Source organism: Pelophylax lessonae, assembly GCF_965119305.1.
Source record: "Pelophylax lessonae genome assembly, chromosome: 1".
In the NCBI taxonomy this organism is placed as follows: domain Eukaryota; kingdom Metazoa; phylum Chordata; class Amphibia; order Anura; family Ranidae; genus Pelophylax; species Pelophylax lessonae.
In genome coordinates, this window is record NC_138768.1 from 606,067,562 (window position 1) to 606,090,077 (window position 22,516).

A 22,516-nucleotide genomic window follows, 5' to 3' on the forward strand; every position below is an offset into this window, starting at 1 on the left:
CCACAAGTGTTACCACCGCAGCCAAACTCTCCTGAGTAAAAGGAGGAAGTGATGTCACCACAGGAGGCTAAACTGAGGCTTCAGGCTAAGGAAAAATGGTTGCCAATAGAAAGTAATGGGAGGCTTCAGTAAAATGGCCGCCGACATGTGCTCGGAACGAACAATTTGCCACACACAAGATGGCGCCACAAGGCGCCAAAAACACACCACATACATGCTGTATAAGCGCCCATAGTGAAGCCAGACATGCTGCCCACACCTAAAATGGCGGACCGGCGGTTTTTAACCCCGCAGCGGTCGCCACATGTGCCTGTACCTCCAAAAGCACCATAAAGTGACACAGGAGAGGGACCCCCAGAAACCCACACAGCGCACCGGCTGTGAGAAAACCCCCGCAGGGACCAGGATCAGGGAGCCCAAAAACGCACAGACATGAGGGGATAACACAGACACACAGGACTGCCAGCCCAAGACAGAGGCCCACACAGAATGTACTTACCTTTACTCAATGGCGTGGGGTGCCTCACATCGCATGGGAAACCGCCCACCCTCAGATGGCAGGGGTGGCGTCAGCCAAAAAAACGCAGGACGCTAACAGTACACCGAGAACCGTGGATGAGACGTCTGAGTGAGGTAGCCACCTCACAGGCTGCATCCCTGAGGACAGGGATGGGTCGTTTGCGAGGCCAGGGCGAACACATAGCCTGCTAAACGCTCGATAGCGGGCTGGGATTTCATCTGGCCCTCTGTCCTGGAGAGCCAGGACGACCAGTCCGACTCCCAGCTCCGCAAACGCCGTCTTCATCCGAAGATCCGACTAACTAATGCTGACAAAATAAACAGCTAGTAATGCAAAGAAAAAAAACACATTTGCAGTAAATAAAATCATAAAATAGAAGAAGAAGGCTGAGACTGTAGCCCCAGCACAGGGAAGCCTATCTTACTCCTTAACTAGGCAGAAGACAAACTGAGTTGGGATGGCTGATTGCAGGGGGGTATTGGACCAGTGGGACAGCCCCCATAGGTGTGTCTATGTAAATGCTTTGTTTTTAACAAGTCTTATGCCTAGTTACTCCTGTGGAGATGAAGTCAATACCCCATTGGTGAAGACTGTATGAGTGGGCAGCGACTGTCCGAGGACGTAAGAGAAAGAAGGTATAATCTACTTCGGTCCTTGCCATGATATATACAGTTTTACTAACACATGTCAAAGTTGCAAAAAGGTGCCATGAAATGGTTTAACATCAACAAATTTTGCTCACTTTTGTTGCACCTCAGAGTAAAAAAAGAGACCCTGGTTCCGTTATACTGGATAGTATGTTTGTCTCTCGCCAGACGCAGTACTTTTTCTCTGTCATGATAGTGCAAAAGACGGGCCAGAAATGGTCTGTGCTTACAGGCAAAGCTCTAGTAAGTATGTGGGGAGCTCTTTCCACCTCAAACAATGGAGTGAAGGCGTCTTTGCCAAAGACTTCAAGGGGACAGTTTTCACTGAACATTTGGGGTCCCTTCCCTCCAACTTCGTACATTGTTTCGCCTAAGCCAATTTTCAATATCATCCGCTTTGTCCCTGTTATCGTGGACTAAGTGGGTAGTAGAGAGTGATTCTGCTATCAGAGGAGGAAAGCTTGTCTTCCAGGTCGCTGATGCGGCTTTCAGTGGCAGTGGTTCGCTCTCTGATTTTCTGCAAGTCCTGCCGCAGAAGTGAGACTTCCTCTGTCAGCACCCCCCCAAACTGTCCTACACTGAGTTTACAGAAGCTGTGCACTTTATCACATCCCTAGGTATCTGTCCAAGTGTGGGCTGTCCTTCTCTCTCTATAAATTCCTCTATGCTAGCAGGGTGTTCACTGTCTGGAAAGGAAATGTGTCAGCCTCAGGTACAGGCTCTTGCAGAGGATCCTGCTGGAGTTATGCCTCATCAGCTGCCTCCTCTATGAAGCTCCTTCCTGCACCTCTGAACGTTTTATGATATATTAAAAATTGTCCCCTGGATTGTGTTTCCCTACTAGCGTAAAGTCTTACCCGCCTTGCTGCTCGGGACTTGTCTGAGCCTCTCGGAGGCAGGGCTGCAGCCAGGCTATATTGAGCCTCTGTGGCCAACGCTTCCTCCTTGTGTTTGCAAATCATAGTGCCATTAGAATGCTGGGGAAAGGTAGCGCTGAATTCAGCTTCTGATACCAAACGACTGTCTTCTGTTGAACAGACAGCTGTACACACGGACTAAAAGTCCTCCGGTTCCTGCTGAACCAAAATATTTTCAACCCCGTGTGTACTGTGCTTAAGACGGATGAAGCCAGGGACAGTTGGACAATTAACATTTTCAGGAGCTTGGCAATGACAATCTATGTGTTTTCCTCAGCACAAGTTCCTTTAAGGCACACGTGACTGGTAAGGAGTAGACTAATGGCTTTCAGATTCGTGCTTCGGCATGCTATAGTAGATTTTTGGGAAAAAAATAAAATACATTTTGTAATCAGAATGTTTCATGCAATAAATGCTAGTACTATAGTATGCCTAGTACTATAGTGCAGTGGTTCTTAACCTGGGTTCGATCGAACCCCAGGGGTTCGGTGGGTCAGTCTCGAGGGTTCGGCACACCCTCCGCTAGTACCACTTCGCTGTCAGGGACTATTTCTCCAGTTTCGGGCATGTCCTTCCGCTCCCGCTCCGCGCCGTCATCATGGAAATACATAACATCCAGTGCCGTAGCGTGGGGGGTGCAGGGGGGGGGCGCCGCACCGGGCGCAACATCTGGGGGGGCGCATCCGCTCCGCAGTGTCATGTCACTCACTCTGTCATGATAGGCTGGCCGCCGCCGCCCGCTGAGTCTGCTCACACTCACAGCTCTCTCTGCCCCTGGCTCACTCTCACTGCTGGCTGTGCAGCTCGGCTCCCGCCAGAATCCGATCTAGCCGGCGCCGGCGTCGCCCACTGTGGAGTGGTGGGGGGTGACAGGCCAGGTGTGTGGTGCGGAGAGGGACTGTCTGGGGGAGGGACTAACCCGTGCAGCGGCCGCCCAGCGCAGCGCGGGAGAGAACCACCAGGCCAGGCAGCCGCAGCAGCAGAAGAAGCCGGCAGGTGAGAGGCCAGAGAGCCAGAGGTGACAGTGGTGCTGCAGCCTGCAGGAGGAATACCTAGCCTGTGATCGGGAGTCGGGACACAGGTGAAAAAAAGGTAGGATCTATTTTATGGGGAACCTGGCCTGCTGTAAGGGGGGAGATCTAAATGGGGGACGGGACCTCACCTCACCCTGGCCTGCTGTAAGGGGGGATCTATATGGGGGACCCCAGAGTGACCTAACCTCACACTGGCCTGCTGTAAGGGGGGATCTATATGGGGGACCCCAGAGTGACCTAACCTCACCCTGGCCTGCTGTAAGGGGGGAGATCTAAATGGGGGAGGGGACCTCACCTCACTCTGGCCTGCTGTAAGGGGGATCTATATGGGGGACATGATCCCCCATATAGATCCCCCCTTACAGTAGGCCAGGATTAGGTGAGGTCCCCCATATAGATCCTCCCTACAGCAGGCCAGGGTGAGGTTAGGTCACTCTGGGGTCCCCCATATAGATCCCCCCTACAGAAGGCCAGGGTCCAGACCTCACCCTGTCCTGCTGTAAGGGGGGAGATCTATATGGGGGACGGGACCTCACCTCACCCTGGCCTGCTGAAAGGGGGGATCTATATGGGGGACCTGGGATCTATATGGGGGAGGTCCCGTCCCCCATATAAATCTCCCCCATTACAGCAGGCCAGGGTGAGGTCCTGTCCCCCATATAGATCCCCCCTTACAGCAGGCCAGGGTGAGGTGAGGTCCGAGGTCCCCCATATAGATCCCCCCTTACAGCAGGCTAGGGTGAGGAGAGGTCCCCCATATAGATCCCCCCTTACAGCAGGCCAGGGTGAGGAGAGGTCCCGTCCCCCATATAGATCTCCCCCTTACAGCAGGCCAGGGTGAGGTGAGGTCCAGGGTCCCCCATATAGATCCCCCTCACCCTGGCCTACTGTAAAGTGGGTGATCTATATGGGGGAGGGGACCTCACCTCACCCTGGCCTGCTGTAAGTGGGGATGCTGGACATAAAAACAAAGAAAAAGAACAGACTTTGTTGCTAAAATGACATGAGGGTGACACTTGCCAAGATAAAGCTGCGCATTTCTGAACTGGTCTCTGAAAGACAACAGCAGAAGTCACACGAATTTGCAGTAAATATTCATTATTATGTTTTTGTTTTTGTGTGAAAATCATGTTTTAATGGTTTTGTTCTTTGTTCTTAATGGTTTTGTTCATTTTGTGCACCTATGTATAAATATATAGCTAAAATAATATATACCTATGTTTTGAATTTGAAAAAATCATATTTTATTTTTCCAATTAAGAAGGGTTCGGTGAATGCGCATATGAAACTGGTGGGGTTCAGTACCTCCAACAAGGTTAAGAACCACTGCTATAGTGGATCAAGTCACATAAGCGGTTTCGTACCTTGCACCAATTAGGTTACGATATGTGGAAATTGAACAAACATCTCTTCAAATTGTATTCACAGATGTATAGAAGCTTACACACAGATTGTTTGATCTCTAGGGAGAGATAGTATAGCAGCGATGGGGAGCCTATGGCTGGCACACAGCAGCCTCTTTGTGGGTATGCAAGCTTACAGCGCCAGCGCTGCCAGGGCAAGGGGGCAGAAGTCCCCCAGCCAGGCAGTCGCTTGCACTGGCAGTGCTGGAATGGAGGAGCTGACTTGCATCAGTGCGATCGGGAGTCGGGGCGGGTGATCTCTGTAAATCCCTCTTGGCATGTAGCCCAGTGGGAAGGACATACACTCAGTGTCTGCTGCTGTGAGCAGCACCACAATGCCTCTGTAAATAGAGAAAGAGGAGAGTGACTCCTCCCTTCCTTGACTTTGAGAGCGGCTGCCTGTGCAGGGGCTGGGGCGCTGAAGCATGACCATGTGGAGGACTGTGGAATGTGTACACAGGTTGGACACTGCTTTTGGAGGGAAGCCAGAGGTCACTGACTGCTATAGGGGAAGGGGGGGGGTAGAGGACAACTACTGTGTTTGTGTGGGAGGTGATGTGAAGGGGGAAAAGGACACTGCTATGGGCAGGGCCACCTCCATAGCAGTGCCCTCTACTGCCCTTCACATCAAATCCCCCCCCAAACCCTGCATTCTGAGCACAACGCACTCCTGATCCCTGCATTCTGAGCGTGATGCACTCCTTATACTTGCATTCTGAGCGCAACGCACTCCTGGACCCTGCATTCTGAGGGTGATGCACTCCTGATCCCTGCATTCTGAGGGTGACGCACTCCTGATCCCTGCATTCTGAGCGCGACGCACTGCTGATTCCTGCATTCTGAGGGTAACACACTCCTGATTACTGCATTCTGAGTGTAACACACTCCTGATTCCTGCATTCTGAGGGCAACCCACTCCTGATTCCTGCATTCTGAGTGTTACGCACTCCTGTTTCCTGCATTCTGAGGGCAACACACTCCTGATTCCTGCATTCTGAGTGTCACACACTCCTGATTCTTGCATTCTGAGTGTAACACACTCCTGATCTCTGCATTCTGAGCAAAAGGCACACCTTAACCCTGCATTCTGAGCATAACGCACTCCTTCAAAAAAGCACAAAAGGTTTTTTTTTTGAGGCAGAATCGTACATTTTTGGTCCCTTATGGCTCATTCAGAGGGTCAATCAGTCCCATCCTCTGTACAGAGCCTGGTAGGTTTAAATCAGTGTTGACATAAATAACTTGGTTTTTCAGTTTAGGCATTCAGGCTCAAATAGGTTCACCATCACTGTAATGTAGGTATATATATGCAAAACCAAAGTGGAAGAGGCCTTCTTTCCCTTTAGAGATGGAGATCAAATGGAGATCAGTTAACTGCATGTCATCTACCTGTCTCTTTTGTGTTCTGTCAAAATGGAAGATAAACGAAACAAAAACTAAAAAAGATTTACATGAGTAGATAAACTGTGATAGCCATGTGCTGGAAGACATCCAAAATAAGATACTTTCTCATGGAACGAACAGACACAAAATTATTGTGTCAATTCTAGACTCCAGGACTTTATGCTGTTTAAGCCATAAAATACGTTGTCTGAAGAGGAGAGGTGACATTTTCCACCTAAAGGCACCTCTTTAGTTTTCATTTATCTTCACATAAAGCAGCAAAACAATAACAGTAAAGCAGTAAATGAAGATACAATTGTATAGAAAGTCCAGTGGTAAAAAAAGGAACTTGAATTGTATTAGTTTAGTACCTGCATTTATAATAGGGATGAAAACAGGTTATACAAAAAGTGGTTTTATTGTGTGTTACAGATCAGTACAACAGAAAACAGCATTCCTTTGAGATCTTAGCATCAGGAAATGGACCTAGAACGTATTACTGTTTATGGTACCAATCCAAACCAATCAGATTCAAATGTTCAATCACCAATGCTGCACCGCAGTTTTAAATAATTTTTTTTTTTTGGGGAACAGCATAGGCAGTTCATATTTCTGATCCTTTACTAAATGAGGTCAACAGATTTTTTTCATACATTTTAAAAAAATATAACCTGCAAACAAGCATTAAAGTGATTCTAAAGGCTCAATGTTTTTACTCAATACTTATCTTAGCCCCATCTCAATCCAATGATGTGCACGAGAGTCTTTGTTCCCCGGGACTCTCCCTCCTCATTGGCTGACACAGCAGCAGGAGTCATTGGCTCCCGCTGATGTCAATCACAGCCAGTGAGCCAATGAGGAGAGAGAGAGGGGGGCCTGAGTCACAGTTCTGTGTGTAAATAGACATAACCCCTATAGCATATGCTGCTACTCTGGGGGCTACTCTGTGCATAACCACTGGACAGAGCAGGTAAGTATGACATGTTTAAATAACAAACAGGCCTTTAGTATCACTTTAAGTAACAAAAACCTTTATAATTATATACTCAGTAGGAAGGATATATAATTGCAGTGGGCTATTACACTGCCTCATGGTATATTTGAGTGCTTCTGTAATGCTGCTCACAATTTTACACACAGTAACTCTATGGTCAGTAGTATATGTGATCACTTCTTTAGTTTCTTCTGGGCGGCTTTCTTTTTCACCATCTGAAGACGCTTCATGGCGATTAACTGTGAATCTTGGGAAGTAGGACCCTTGGCTGCAGACTGCTGAGTGCTGGGATCGACAGTTGCCTTGCTACTAGAGCTCCCACTGCTTCCTGCTGAGCTTCCTCCTCCATTACTACCGCCCGTCTGATTGCTCATATTGTTTCCAGATGAACTAATGCTTGGACTAGGCAGGCCTGTTTTGCTGACATTGTCACTACTCATAGAACGGCTAAGGCTGGTCTTTCCCAGAACAAGTGGTGGTAGAGGTTTTAGTGGTAAAGAGCTTGTGCTGCTGCTGCCTGATCCTGGTTTAGATGCAGAGCCTGACTTTATAGGTGCTGGGCCAGTTGAACCCAATGTTTTCTGACCTGAAGATAAAGTGGGAGATTTACCACTGGTAGTTTGTGTTGAGCTTCCAAACTTTGAGGTTACTGGCACTGCACTGGCAGTCTTGGCTCCGAATGCTGCCCAGCCAGTAAGACCACTTGCAGCAGAAGAGGATGACCCAGAACCGGAGGAATTCCCAGAGGCTGCAGAGGAGGGCTACATGAAAAGACAATAGATGTGTTAGAGAAAATAACCAGATATCATATGCGAGTCCTTATATAATACTGCACTAAAATAACAATCTACTAAACTATATATACTGTATATATACATAAGTTTGTTGGATTTGTTCATTTGTGAACAAACCCACCAACCTTTTTTCATTTGTCAACACGTATGCTTTTTGGTGCATATAAAAACAAGGATCCTGCTGTTAAGCAGGACACTTGGGGATCACCGCACTTACTGTAGAAAACTGGCTGAAATTTTCCAGTCCGACAGTTGAAAGCACACACAAGTGACAAAAGCAAAGCCCGCGGGATGAGTCTAGCCAACCAGGTCATTTCATGTGCCCCTTGCACCTCTTCTGCAGCTGTGGCACCGCCATCATCTTCCGCCACCACCTTGTCTAGGCAGTTGGCAGCAGAGATAATGCAATAACTCCTCTGCCAGATTGTGTGCTTCTCTGTGCAGCTGTGGAGAGGCTAATCTCTATCCAAACCCCCCCCCCTCCCCCTTGTCAGCAGTCAGCAGCAGAGAGGACGACAGAACTCTTCCAACAGATCTTGTTCCTCCCTGTGCAGCCACTGTACCCTCTCGTCTCCACCTTCCCTGGTCTCAGTATTAAGCAAACTCCAGCAGCTAACTCCAGCCCTCCTCTGGTCCTCCTCCAGACCCTGCAGTTTTTGCTTCCCAGCTCATCCCCAGCTTCTTCATATGCAGTAGATCTCTGCAATGCATGCATAGCTCCCTGTGTGTTATCTTTTTAAAGGTTAACAACAGGAAATTACCTACTGAACCGTTCAAAAAACCAGTAAGCGCCTAAATTCCTGTAGTAGACTGATCACCTGCTGCACTGAAGATGCAAGAAGCCCATCAGAGGAGAACTGGGCAAAGCTGCTTGAGATTTCAGAGGCAACATCATCATTTCACTACAGGAAGTTAGGCAGTCACTAGATTTTTGGCAGGACCAACAGGTATTTTCCATTACAGGACCAACAGGTATTTTCCATTACTTCATTTTTAAAGAGACAAAACAGAGAAATGTACATGCATTGCAGAAATTTACAGAATGAGATTTTATTTTGCTCAGATATTCACTTTAACACTGGCACCCGGGCAGTACTTGTCGTGCTTCCCACTGTCCACCTCATTTTGACCACACAGATGTATCTATCATTTCCAACACAGGTATCCAACAATAATTTAGATTAAAAAAAAGATTCAGGGAAATAGAATAATATTGACAATGAAAATACAAAAATGTTTACTCTGTGCACATAATCTAGGGTTGTCTGCTGTTATCTCTTTCTAAACAAAACAGTGCTTACCAGATGGTTCATTGATCCTTTGACAAATTGTGTCTGGTTGAAACAGCATTAATAACGAATGGAAAATATGAAATTGAAGGACGACAGTGACTGTGCACACTATGGAAAACTATGTATATGTAGCATGGCTACTCACTGATATGACATTTCCTTTATTATATAAAAAAGCGTGCACATTTATATCACTGAAATATATATATATATATATATATACATATACACATACAGTGGGTACGGAAAGTATTCAGACCCCCTTAAATTTTTCACTCTTTGTTATATTGCAGCCATTTGCTAAAATCATTTAAGTTCATTCTTCTTCCTCATGAATGTACACATAGCACCCCATACCGACAGAAAAACACAGAATTGTTGACATTGTTGCAGATTTATTAAAAAAGAAAAACTGAAATATCACATGGTCCTAAGTATTCAGACCCTTTGCTGTGACACTCATATATTTAACTCAGGTGCTTTCCATTTCTTCTGATCATCTTTGAGATGGTTCTACACCTTCATTTGAGTCCAGCTGTGTTTGATTATACTGATTGGACTTGATTAGGAAAGCCACACACCTGTCTATATAAGACCTTCCAGATCACAATGCATGTCAGAGCAAATGAGAATCATGAGGTCAAAGGAACTGCCTGAAGAGCTCAGAGACAGAATTGTGGCAAGGCACAGATCTGGCCAAGGTTACAAAAAGATTTCTGCTGCACTTAAGGTTCCTAAGAGCACAGTGGCCTCCATAATCCTCAAATGGAAGACGTTTGGGACGACCAGAACCCTTCCTAGAGCTGGCCGTCCGGCCAAACTGAGCTATCGGGGGAGAAGAGCCTTGGTGAGAGAGGTAAAGAAGAACCCAAAGATCACTGTGGCTGAGCTCCAGAGATGCAGTCAGGAGATGAGAGAAAGTTGTAGAAAGTCAACCATCACTGCAGCCCTCCACCAGTCGGGGCTTTATGGCAGAGTGGCCCGACGGAAGCCTCTCCTCAGTGTAAGACACATGAAAGCCCGCATGGAGTTTGCTAAAAAAAACACCTGAAAACACCAGAGAAATACGATTCTCTGGTCTGATGAGACCAAAATAGAACTTTTTGGCCTTAATTCTAAGCGGTATGTGTGGAGAAAACCAGGCACTGCTCATCACCTGTCCAATACAGTCCCAACAGTGAAGCATGGTGGTGGCAGCATCATGCTGTGGGGGTGTTTTTCAGCTGCAGGGACAGGACGACTGATTGCAATCGAGGGAAAGATGAATGCGGCCAAGTACAGGGATATCCTGGACAAAAACCTTCTCCAGAGTGCTCTGGACCTCAGACTGGGCCGAAGGTTTACCTTCCAACAAGACAATGACCCTAAGCACACAGCTAAAATAACGAAGGAGTGGCTTCACAACAACTCCGTGACTGTTCTTGAATGGCCCAGCCAGAGCCCTGACTTAAACCCAATTGAGCATCTCTGGAGAGACCTAAAAATGGCTGTCCACCAACGTTTACCATTCAACCTGACAGAACTGGAGAGGATCTGCAAGGAGGAATGGCAGAGGATCCCCAAATCCAGGTGTGAAAGACTTGTTGCATCTTTCCCAAAAAGACTCCTGGCTGTATTAGATCAAAAGGGGGCTTCTACTAAATACTGAGCAAAGGGTCTGAATACTTAGGACCATGTGATATTTCAGTTTTTCTTTTTTAATAAATCTGCAACAATGTCAACAATTCTGTGTTTTTCTGTCAGTATGGGGTGCTATGTGTACATTCATGAGGAAGAAGAATGAACTTAAATGATTTTAGCAAATGGCTGCAATATAAAAAAGAGTGAAAAATTTAAGGGGGTCTGAATACTTTCCGTACCCACTGTATATATATATATATATCTTTTTTTTTTCTTAAAGTTTCTATTGAAGTTTTTAACATTTTCAATTAACATTTTTACATTTTGAGTATAAAAAAAGAAGAAATATAAGCTTAATTACAAAACACTGCACCAAATAAATCTAGCGATGTATAAGCTCTTGGCTCAACTTGTATTAGGTACGCCACTGACTTACTAACTGAAGGTAGCATATAGAAAACTGTTTAAAAATAAAAAACAACAAAATCCTTCTATACCAATATCCCCCTTTTCCCCCAACCCTTTGTAGTACTCCATCCGAAGAGACAGAATACGCCATCCTCTATAGCTATGTAAAAAAGGCCACATTAAGTAAAGAATCAAGGATTTCCCACCTTATCACCCAAGTGTCATAACAGAGAGCCACACACAGAAAAACTAAGGTCTCGTATGAATATTCAACCGAATACCGAGACCAAGGGGAATATTTATCAAAATAACACACACTCCAAGCTTTGCACCTGTGAACCACCCCCTTTACCAATATAGGTTACTAAGACAGTCTGGGGGAGTTGTGAGACCCCACCAGAGTCTCCCTTTACATTAGGGATCCAATAAGAGTCCCCCTTACCACTGTATTTAAGTCTACAGTGTGCCACGTAGCAGCAGAGTGGCAACCAGGAGGCAGAGCAGGTCTGAATGAAGAAACTTCCATCCTGTTAATAGGCAGGCATATCACTGGTTACTAGGATGGAGAAGCAGAGACCAACTGATCTGAATCTTCAGTTTGTGCACCGAGTCTGAAGATACACCACTGATCCTATCTGCGGGCTGGATAAAATTTCGTAGCCAGCCCGATGTGGTCAGTGGGCCATAGTATGGAGACCCTTGATCTAAGCCCTGGGTGTATAATTGAAAGCAAAATAAAATTTTAATTAAAATTTCAACATAATAATAATAATGCATACAAAATCATTTAGTAGAAGTGAATCCCCAGAGTGAAGCAGAAGCGGTTTGCTTTAAGACCTAGTGTCTAACTGGAACCTTGTATACTTGTCTGTATGCAGCAGGAGACAAAAAGGAGTGAGGAGGGTAATTCTGGGTACACACTGCCCGAAAATCTTGTTCAATGTGTATAGCAGTCTGACAGAAGCCGGTCTATCTGAGAAAGCTGCCAGGCTCAGAGAGGCATGCTGACTGATGTCTGTGTGGAGAGCTGCAAGAATTGGAAGAAGAGCCCGAGGAGCTGATTGGTACAGTAGGGAGGTTCTATTCTAGCTGGAAAGTGTTGCCTAGATGTCCCAATGCTGTTCCATCACTCTGCTACCTGGCCAAGTTTTTCTTGTGTTAGTGCTTGGACGCTGCAGACCCCAGGAGCCATAAACATGTTCTTTGCTCCACATTAGGATCTGCAGAAATCCCTGCTGTACCGATCTCAGGCACTCTCCTACCAGTCACAGTGCTTGCAGCTCTGCCGATTATCCCGATTATCTCCCTAAGCCTGTCAGTCACACACGGTCAGATCAGTTTATTAACCTGTGCCTGTCAGCTGCCTCATCCCTTTTACCAGCCTACCCTACGCTGACAGTGTGAGCAGCAGAGAACATTTCTTCACTACTGCTTCTAATAATTGTGAGAGTGCACACCATTTCATGAGTAGTTATACGTGTTATTTCTAGCGCCAGGTGTTTGTTTTCAACATGTTTACGTGCAGTCCAGCCACGAGTTGTTCACCTAAGACTGCTATTTAATCAAAATATTTTTTACTATACAATAAAAATATGATTCAGCCCTCAACGGTCTCAGTTTCTCATGTGGCCCCTTTGAAAAATAATTGCCCACCCTTGCTGTAAACATTGCATTGCAAAACAGTATGCAAGGTATTAGGGCAGAAGAGGAGGGCAGATGGGGTGCAGGCAGGAAGTATGTGTAGGAGAAGTGAGTAGAAAGTATGCACAATCAGATTCTACTATTTCACTACCTGGAGTGCAGGATGTCAAGGGACTGTGTAGCAGTGACCTCAGGATTGTTACTGTGGGCACTGAGGAGTGTTGAGGCAGCTATGCAGGGATGTCTGTCAGCACATGTAGAAGTGATTAAGCATCTTTGCAGCCCCCTGATTAACTTCTACAAGAAAGCCAATAGCTCACTGTAAATGGTAAACAAACACTCAGCTGCCTGTAATCCTTAGGTCAGCAGGCAGAAAACAAGTTAAAGAAATTTACCGCTCTGCTTCTCCTTGCTACATGTGTTGGTTAATCTGATAAACTGAAACTAGTTCTGCCATCGGTCCTCTCAAAAATGACAGTGACAGCCACTCATTGATCAGTACTGTTAAATGTCATAAATCAAGGAGGGGCAGAGCTACATTTCTCCCTGAAAACTGTCATAAATATATCTTCACATGCTAGCACTAACACATTAGTCAAGCTTTCACTCCAAACTGATATATATTATTTGCTGTAAATAAAATAACCTCTTTAAATTGCTTTATTGTGCCTTATATGTAATTTACATCTGTCAAGAAGACATGCAGAAGAATAGTGTAAATGTCAAATAATGAAATACCTTAACTTCGGATCTCTTAAAAGCTAGGAAGGAGGTTGAAGATTCGAGCTTGGGCTTCAGTTCAGGCTTGATAGTGGATGTGTCTTTTACAATTGGCATTGCTGCCGATGCTATAGAAGAGGCAGGCTTCTGGGTCGGCTTCTGATTTTTTAGTGCCTGTAGATGGAAAGAGAAGGAATTAGTATATAAAAGAATTTACCAAAAGATGTCTAAACTGTGTGTGTTTTAAGCATCCACTAACCTAATTTTCTTACATGCAAAAATAAAATATTAGTATGGAAATGTTTATGTAGCTAGGGCTAGGCAATTATGCTAAATAAAATGGTTATATTTTCCTATCTAGAACGTCTTTAAGCAAAGATGGACAGAGTTGGCATTAAATCCATTTCTATAAACTGTAGAAATATAAGAGATGAAAAATGAACAGTAGAACAAATGTTAACCACTTCAATACTGGGCACTTTCACCCCCTTCCTGCCCAGGCCAAGTTTTAGCTTTCATCGCTGTCACAATTTAAATGACAAATTGCGTGGTCATGCAATGCTGTATGATAAATTAAAAAATGTTTATAATTTATTTGAGACAGATAGAGCTGTCTTTTAGGCCCCTTTCACACTAGTGGACCGCAAAATCGCATGACAAGTCGTTTTCCATTATTTTCAATGAGCCCCATTCATATCAGTGCGTTTTGAAGTCGCACCGACTTCAAAGTAGCTCCTGCACTTTGCCACGATTTGATTGCGTTTTGAGCCATTGCCATTGCTTTCAAAATCGCGCCGCAAAATCGCGGTAAAATCAAAAAAAATGTGAAAGGGGCCTAAGTGGTGTGTAATCACTACTGGGTTTTTAACTTTTTCCAAAACAAATAAAAAAAAAACATTTTGAAAAAGAAAATTTTTTTCTTAGTTTCGGTTACAAAATTTTGTAAATAATGTGATTTTTGTCTTACCGTAAAATTCATCTCTCTGATGTTCATTGACGGACACAGCTCTTCATCTTCTTGACCGTAGAGTTATACTGCCCCCTACAGGAGTAGGACACTAGGCAGAGAAAAAGCTTGAACACGCATATGGGGCAGTCCCTGGGGGTATACTCCCACTTCCTGCTATAGGTGTTCAGTTTGGTAACAAGCAGTGTCAGAAGGAAAAAAACCCAACTCCATAGAGGGGCAGGTGCTATGTTGCTCCAAGTTATCTGGTTGGCTATGCTTAGCCTTGGGGAAGTTTGTTTTTTCTGCTGTTCCCACCCCTCATGTTTGACACTGCTTTGGGACGTCCCTACGGTCAAGAAGATGAAGAGCTGTGTCCATCAATGAACATCAGAGAAATAGATTTTACAGTAAGACAAAAATCCCATTTTCTCTTTCGTTCATTGATGGACACAGCTCTTCATCTTCTTGACCGTAGGGACGTCCCAAAGCAGTGTCAAACATGAGGGGTGGGAACAGCAGAAAAAACAAACTTCCCCAAGGCTAAACATAGCCAACCAGGTAACCTGGAGCAACTGTCAATAACTGGAGCTCACCTGAAAAAAAAAACACCCTCAAAGGAGGACAAGTCCTCTAGACAGCAGCCTGCAAAACTTTGTGTCTAAAAAGAAGCATCCACTTTATAAAACTTTGTGAATGTGTGCACATACGACCAGGTAGCTGCCTGCAAACCTGCATCACTGGCGCCTGATGACGGAAGGCCCAGGTGGCACTAAGCACCCAAGTAAAGTGCACCTTGACAACGAAAGGAGGAACCTGACCCTCAATAGAATACGCCTAAACTACAGTCTGTGATCCATCTGGAAATGGTCGCAGCAGAACCGGCCAGCTCCTTGCGAGGTCCATCCATGAGGACAAATAAATAGTGAGTCAGATTTCCTAAAAGACTCCATAGCTGCCAGATACACGCTTATTGCCCGAACCACATCCAAGGAGTGCAAGGCAACTTCCTTAGGATGCTTAGGCTTGGGACATAGGGAGGGCAACACAATGTCTTCATTCAGATGAAAGTCAGACACGACCTTTATAAGGCACGACGTACATGGACGCAGAACCACCTTATCCCTGTGAACCACCAGGTAAGGCGAATGACAAGACAACACTGCCAGTTCAGACACCCTGCGCGCCAAAGTAATGGCCACCAAAAATGCCACCTTCTGAGACAACGTAAGCAGGGGAATCTCCCGAATATTTTCAAAGGAAGGCTTCTGGAGAATGGACAACACCAAATTGGAGGTCCCGTGGCGGCAAAGGAGACCGCACTGGAGGAACCAAGTGTCCCATGCCCTGGAGAAAAGTATGCACCAAGGAGTGTGTGGCCAACGGCGTTGAAAGAAATCCACCAAGGCCGAGACCTGGCCCTTGATGGTACTCAAAGTCAGGCACTGCACAACCCCTCCTTGGAAGAAAGCCAAGATCTGAGCCACCGAAAAGGAACGAGGGTGAACCTGGAGGGATTCACACCATGCAATGTACGTCTTCCACGTACGATGGTAAATCTTCCTAGAAGTAGATTTTCTAGCTTTTAACAGCGTAGGAATCACCGAGTCAGACAATCTTCTGTCGTTCAGCACCTGGCTTTCAACAGCCAAGCTGTCAAAGCCAGCGACTGAAAAGCAGGATGGAAGATTGGCCCTTGGGACAGCACTAGGCCACTAGGATGACCGAACAATAGGGGATATATACTGGCGCAAGAGGAAATTGGAGGGATACCATCAATTTCTATCAGATGACAACATTGTGGAAATTAATATTAGCGTGGTATATCGGAGTCCAACTAAGTCCATAAAAAACCAAAGTCTTTGAAACACTTGAAGGCTGCTCTGTCCCAAGTAAGAAGAAGGACTTGTAGTGGATTGAAAAAGAAAGGCAGGCGCCACTCTAAGTGTAGTATGACTTCAAACTTTAATGGAAACAAAGCACACTATATACTCACAAACGAATGATATAACCAGCAGTAAATAAAAGCCTTGAAGTTGATCCGAAAGATCAGTTTATCCGGGTGCCTATGTGGAAGAGATCCGACCAATCCGCTCTGTGTTCCGCTCGAGCCGATGAAAGAACGGCTTTCTCCAAACCCTGGGGACACTGTGGACACTGTCGGGGCTTCCTGCGGCGTACTTCCGGCTAACAACGTGGAGCGTGATGGTGTGGATAGGCGACGCGTTTTCGGAGCATGCGCTCCTTCGTCAGGCCTCCCAGTACCCCAATACCACGACCACCCCGCTGATGCAGTAATGCTACAACCAGGGTCAACAATTTTGTGAAGACCCGAGCAGTGGAAGCGAGACCAAGGAGTAACTTATGTATTGAGAATGTGCCTTGCCCACGGCAAAGTGGAGGAAACACTGATGGGCAACACATATTGGTATATGAAGGTAGGCATCCTTGATGTCGATGGAGCGAGGAAATTCCCCTGATGTAGGGACGCCACCACCGTGCGCATGGACTCCATGCGGAACTTCTGTACCTGCACAAAACTGTTTAGCGCTTGAGGTCCAGTATTGGGTGCACCTTGCCCTCCTTCCTGGGAACTGTAAACAGGTTTGAGTAAAAACCTTGAAAACATTCAGACTTTGGAGCCAGAACAATCCCCTTGAAGTAACAAATCTTGCACCGCCCCATAGAGATCCCTTATGGGGACAAGTGCAGGTTAGAAGGGAAGAACCTTTCCGGAGGATATGATCGAAACTCGATCTTGTACCTGGAGCGAATTACTTTGTGGACCCACTTGTCCTAAATCAGGGAGGTCCATGGATCCGGAAAACAGCGAAGACGTCCCCCCACCCCAGATATGTGTGAGGGCGCCCCTTAATGTGGAGGATTTTTTGTCAGCTCTCCTCTACTTGCGCTGTCAGCATTATTAGAGGAAGGCCAATAACTGCCACTTCCTATTTACACTGTGATAAGCTGTGATTGGACATAGCTGATCATACAGTAAACAGCCTAGGCCGTAAGCTCTTTACCGTGATCAAAGTTGCATTGTGTACAAGAGACACACAGCACCACCGATCAGTCAGAACAATAAAACCCCTGCCTGGTCGTTCTATAGGCTGTGCAGGAAGGTGTTAAACAATGCATTTGTCCACAGCAAACCACTCAGCGATTTCATAAAAAGATCACCTGTGGACTTCAAGGAGAAGTGCACCTTAAAGTGCTACTAAACCCACAACAGTAAAATCAGTCTGTATATGCAGTAAAGCATGCTTGTTATACTCACTGTGGAACCTAAGGGGTTAATCCTCTGTATTGTGTAAAAGGTCTGTTTGATCCTGTCTTCTCAGATCCTCCCCTTCTTTTACTGTCCCCAATCCATCTGCTAATAGAACAGAGCCCTTAGGGGCACTCTGAACATGCTCAGTTTGGTGTGTATTGCTGGATAGTTTTTTTTTTTTTTTTTGGGTGAATGTGATCAGCACAGGGCCAATCAGCACTGTCCAGACAGAGGGTCAGGGATCAGGCAGCCTCATAGGACAGTCAGAGGAGAATGAAAACTCCTCCTTCAAGCTTTAACTCGTGCTCAGCTGTACACTGAAAGAAGAAGTCACAAAACTGCTGATGAGAAAAAGTATTCAGCAGTTTTTATTTACTAAAATAACTACATTTCCATGTTCTGTGTACTGTGAGAGATGAGATATAGTGAATGTAGGGTCCTGGGTTAAGAAACACTTTAAACCAATATTAAACCCTTGCCTTTTTATTATTTCAAGAGAGGAGGTCCAGACCTACCAATAGGAATGGTCCTAGTACTTAAAAATGTTCTTTATCTTCCATCCAGTCCCCAGGTCACTGCTCATGTCTCCTTATTTGAGGGTGTGTCCTTTAGCTGCTAAGAAGAGACTTGTGTGTCCCAGTCAGGACCTTAGCCAAGCTGTGCGAGTCCTTAGACATACACAGCATCCAGAAAGCCAAGGCCCTGCTTCCTCCTTCAGGAAGACTGAATGACAGCAGCCTGTCATAACCCTACCCACAGGGAGACTCTGCAACCCTGAAGTTTTAGGGAAGCAGAGAAGTGGGCCCTGGAGTTAGAGGTGAAGAGAAAAAAAAAAGTGTTTCGGAACAGGAGGGGCTTACAAATGTACTGGGATGTAAACAAAGCCTAGAATTAAGACAAAGTTTACCTTTTTGCTTTCCTTTGCTGGCCCAAATCTACATCATCCTTTCCCTCCTTAAATGCATACTTGATCCTGTAGGGTTTGTTTACATCTCAACATTAATATCTTTAATGTACTGGCTGTGCCTGCACCGTAGGTTCCCATAGAATTCTTTGGAATCATCTTCTGAAGCTGGAGGTGCTAGGGGAGCATTGCCACAAAAGTCATAGCATACAAAAGATATTCAGGTAGGGATGTAAACACACAGCAGCAGAAAGGATAGAAAGAATAAGTACACATTGCTTTAAAGTAGATGTATTCTTTCAGCTCCTATAACTTGACTCAGCAAAAAAACACTAACTTCTAGCATGATTTCTTAGTATCCACTATTACCCATAGAGATCCATTAACCATAAGCCAATATACTTTGCTGCATAACATGTAAAAAACTCAGTTACTGGTATAGCAGAAATTGAAATCTTTATAAAACTAAGACACCTGAAGAGCAGGGATCCTCACCATTCTTTTCATCTGCCTAGTACAGCGGGCACAGTACCATACCAGACGGGGGTCATTCACATCCTTATCTGTAACTTGGGGTTTGTGGCAATCCTGATGATAGAGGTTGTGGCACTCCTGGCATTCCACCAGCTGGTTACCAGAAAACACGGTCATTTGTCTAGAATTAAAAAATAAACAGTTGAAGTTCCATAAACCTTTGGTCAAGATATCAGAATAAAATTTTATTGTATCCAAAATAAAACACTTACAGCCCATTCAGACTGGTGTGATCCAACTTAGAGATGCGATCTGTGAAGTCGGCGTGACTTGCAGGGACTTCACATAATGGAAGTCTATGCAAGTCGCTCCCAGGTCGCCCCAAAGTAGTACAGAACCCTTTTTCTAAGTTGGAGCGACTTGTGTCGCTCCTATTAGAACGGGTCCTGTGCTAATCAATGGCGAGCGACCAAGCGCGACTTGTCAGGCTGACAAGTCGCGCTAGTCTGAATGGACTCTTAAAGTGGAACTGAACCCACAGTTTCCAAAAACAGTTACATTCCAGGCACTATTTTTGTAACAAAAAATAATGCAATGCAGTTTTAGCACAATACTGTACAAAATCAAGTAAATATTTAGTTTTTTTACTTAAAAATAGGCAGAATCTAAGAATTAGCCTTGCATGTAAAACATTAAATAAAAGTATGCAACACAGCAACAAATAATAAAAATAGGATTGAATAAATACAGGAAACATGAGCTTTCTGTTCTTGACATACTAGACTGATAGATGTTTTAAGCAGATTGGTTGTTTTGGGATACATTATCGCAGTGCTGTTTGCAATATGTTGTTAACCTCTTAACGCCTCTTAACGCCGACGTTCCACCGGGAGACCTGAGCGATCAGTCGGCACGTCCTCTGGTTGACGGGAGTCCCGAACAAAGCCGGATTGGGCTTTGATCGAGTCTCCAATGTAGAAACCCCGAAGTGATGTCATGACATCACTTCCAGTTACTAAAGCCTTAAAGGCGCCAGATTAAAAAAAAAAAAAAAAAAAACACAGTATTCAAAACAGCCAAACTTGGCGTTTTGAATGCTTTTAAGTGCAAAGGAGGGATTTGGAGACCTTGTAGACCCCAGACCCCACCATGAAGAGTACCTGTCACTGCCTAATACTGTCACAAGGGATGTTTATATTTCTTGTGACAGCAATAAAAGTGATTAAAAAAAAAGATTACAGTGTAAAAAAAAAACAAAAAAAAAAAAAACATACAATAAAATAGGAAAAAATACATTTAAAAGCGCCCCATGCCTCGCGCAAAGAAGCGAACGCATACATAAGTTGCGCCCGCAAATGTAAACCTCCTCTGTAACTCTAAACAGGTAACTGTTAATATTTTCAAAGCGTCGACCTTTGGAGATTTAAAAGGTACCATAGTTTGTCGCCATTCCACGGGTGTGCACAATTTTAAAGCATGACATGTTAAGTATCTATGTACTCAGCGTAACATCTTCTTTTACGTTATACAAAAAAATTGGACTAACTTTACCGTTTTGTTTTCTTAAAATTCATTAAAGTGTATTTCTATCAAAAAAATTGCATTTGAAAGACCGCTGCGCAAATACAGTGTGACAAAATATTGCAACGATCGCCATTTTATTTTCTAATGTCTCTACTAAGAAAATAGCACAAGCACAAAATACTGATTTTAACTTGTAAGCAACAAGTGTCAGAAAAGGGCTTAGACATTAAGGGGTTAAATAAGATTAACAGTGCTAGCCTATTTTCATAAAAACTTAAAGGAGACGTACAGCCAAAGCTCGTTTGGCTGTACATCTCCTATGGATCACAGGAGTGCAGTTTGTTCTGCACTCCTATGACCCATTTTCAGCAGAGATTGGGCTGAAGTCCGCTCCCTGCTGACGTCACAGAAGTCAGTTCAGGCACCACGTCATAACGACCACAGAGTCCGGATCAGCCAGGACAGTGAGCCGGTGAGAGCCTGAGCTAATCGCTTCCCACCCCTCCACAGCCCAGTGCTCCAGTGAGCGAGGAGAGGGAAGAGCAGAAAGCTGCTGATTGACAGTCAGCAGCTCTCTGCACAGGGAGCTGTCAAAACCGAGCGATTAACCGTGTTCGATAGCTCGGTTCTCAGTGCAGAGGTGTCAGGAAATAGATGTAGCATCGGACCGATGCTGTATCCACCTAGGTAAGTTGAACTTGGGGGGGAAACATTTTTTACTTACCTGCCCTGAGCAGTGGTTTTGCACAGAGCAGCCCTGATCCTTCTCTTCTCAAGTCCCCTGCAGGCAATCCTGGCCCCTTCTCTTCCTTGAGTACCACTTCCTTGGGTGGGGTCACTCATGCGTGCCCACGCCCTGTGTGTCCATAAGAAAGAGAGAACGGAGTTCAGCCCTGCCCCCTCCTCACTGGCTGTGATTGACAGCAGTGGGAGCCAATGGCTCTCCGTGCTGTCTCTCAGCAAATTAGGAGGCAGAGGCCCAGGATAGCAGCCGCTCTCATGCACATCGCTGAATCGAGATAGGACTCAGGATCAGGAATGCATGAAGGTAAAAAAACCTTCAGCCTTTAGAACCACTATAACCCAATGGTGTTTATAGCTACTAGTATATACAGTAAGTAAAAGGCAAGGATCACCTACCGACAGACTACACAGGCAAGACCCATCTCCATGGCAAAGTCGTCAGCATTCGTTTCATCAAAACTGGAAAGATCAGGAATAGGCAGGTCCTTGCTGGGCTGTGCTGGATTTGGGGAGGAACGAGCATCTGGCTTCTCAAAACGGGGTTTCTTTGGTAAATCGACAACATCACTAATATCCAGCTTCATCTACCCCCACAAATACAAACAAAAAACAAGGATGAGAATGGCGTTCAGATTCACACATTTTTCTGCTTGGGTTCATATGGAAAAAATTGTGTAACTCCTGGGTGAAAGTTGTGTGAAAAAGTTATGAATGATCCCCATGTGTAAAAGGGAAACATCCCAGTTAATTGCATATAGCAGAACTTTTCTAGCTAAATAAAACATTTATCGTTTATTAGCCACCTCTTGGAAAAACCAAGAAAAAAGCTTTAAGTGTGAGTCCAGAAGCAGGGTGTTGGATTTGCCTATGGGATATATCCCCAAATCTAAAAGGAAACCAGAGTCCTCGTTTGGTGTGAACTGTGTCAAACATTCCATATTTTGTGGCTTCAGACTTCACAAACATGAAAGACATTTAAATTAGCGTTAGCTATTCATCACCATGGTGATAACAATAACTTATGATTAAAAAAGTATAAATAGAAATCACAAACATATACATTTTCATGAGCACTACTGACATAAAGTAAAAAATGTGGCACCCTGTAGGGCTTGCAAACATGTTTGTTTATTCTCAGATTAACTAAGCCAGCCCCCTGCTATACAATGGTCCATGGTGGAAGTCTTGATCATACCTTGAACTTTTGATAGGCAACCATAAATTAGGGCTCAATGTAAAGTATATGCCTGGGATCCAAGGGCTCTCCAAGCTCTCAG

The 22,516-nt window shown here is 44.9% G+C and overlaps 1 protein-coding gene across 1 annotated transcript in view; it reads right to left on the reverse strand.

The window, feature by feature from the left end:
* Nucleotides 1-6,910: 6,910 nt before the first annotated feature.
* The window catches only part of INTS12 (integrator complex subunit 12), a 36,766-nt gene continuing 21,160 nt past the window's right edge, over nt 6,911-22,516 (reverse strand). The window contains exons 4-7 of the mRNA XM_082243686.1: nt 21,636-21,823; nt 18,993-19,152; nt 13,392-13,547; nt 6,911-7,659 (exon numbers count right to left, since the gene is read on the reverse strand). Of these exons, the coding sequence (XP_082099812.1) occupies nt 7,072-7,659; nt 13,392-13,547; nt 18,993-19,152; nt 21,636-21,823 (1,092 nt within the window). The 3' untranslated portion in view covers nt 6,911-7,071. The remainder of the gene's footprint in view (nt 7,660-13,391; nt 13,548-18,992; nt 19,153-21,635; nt 21,824-22,516) is intronic.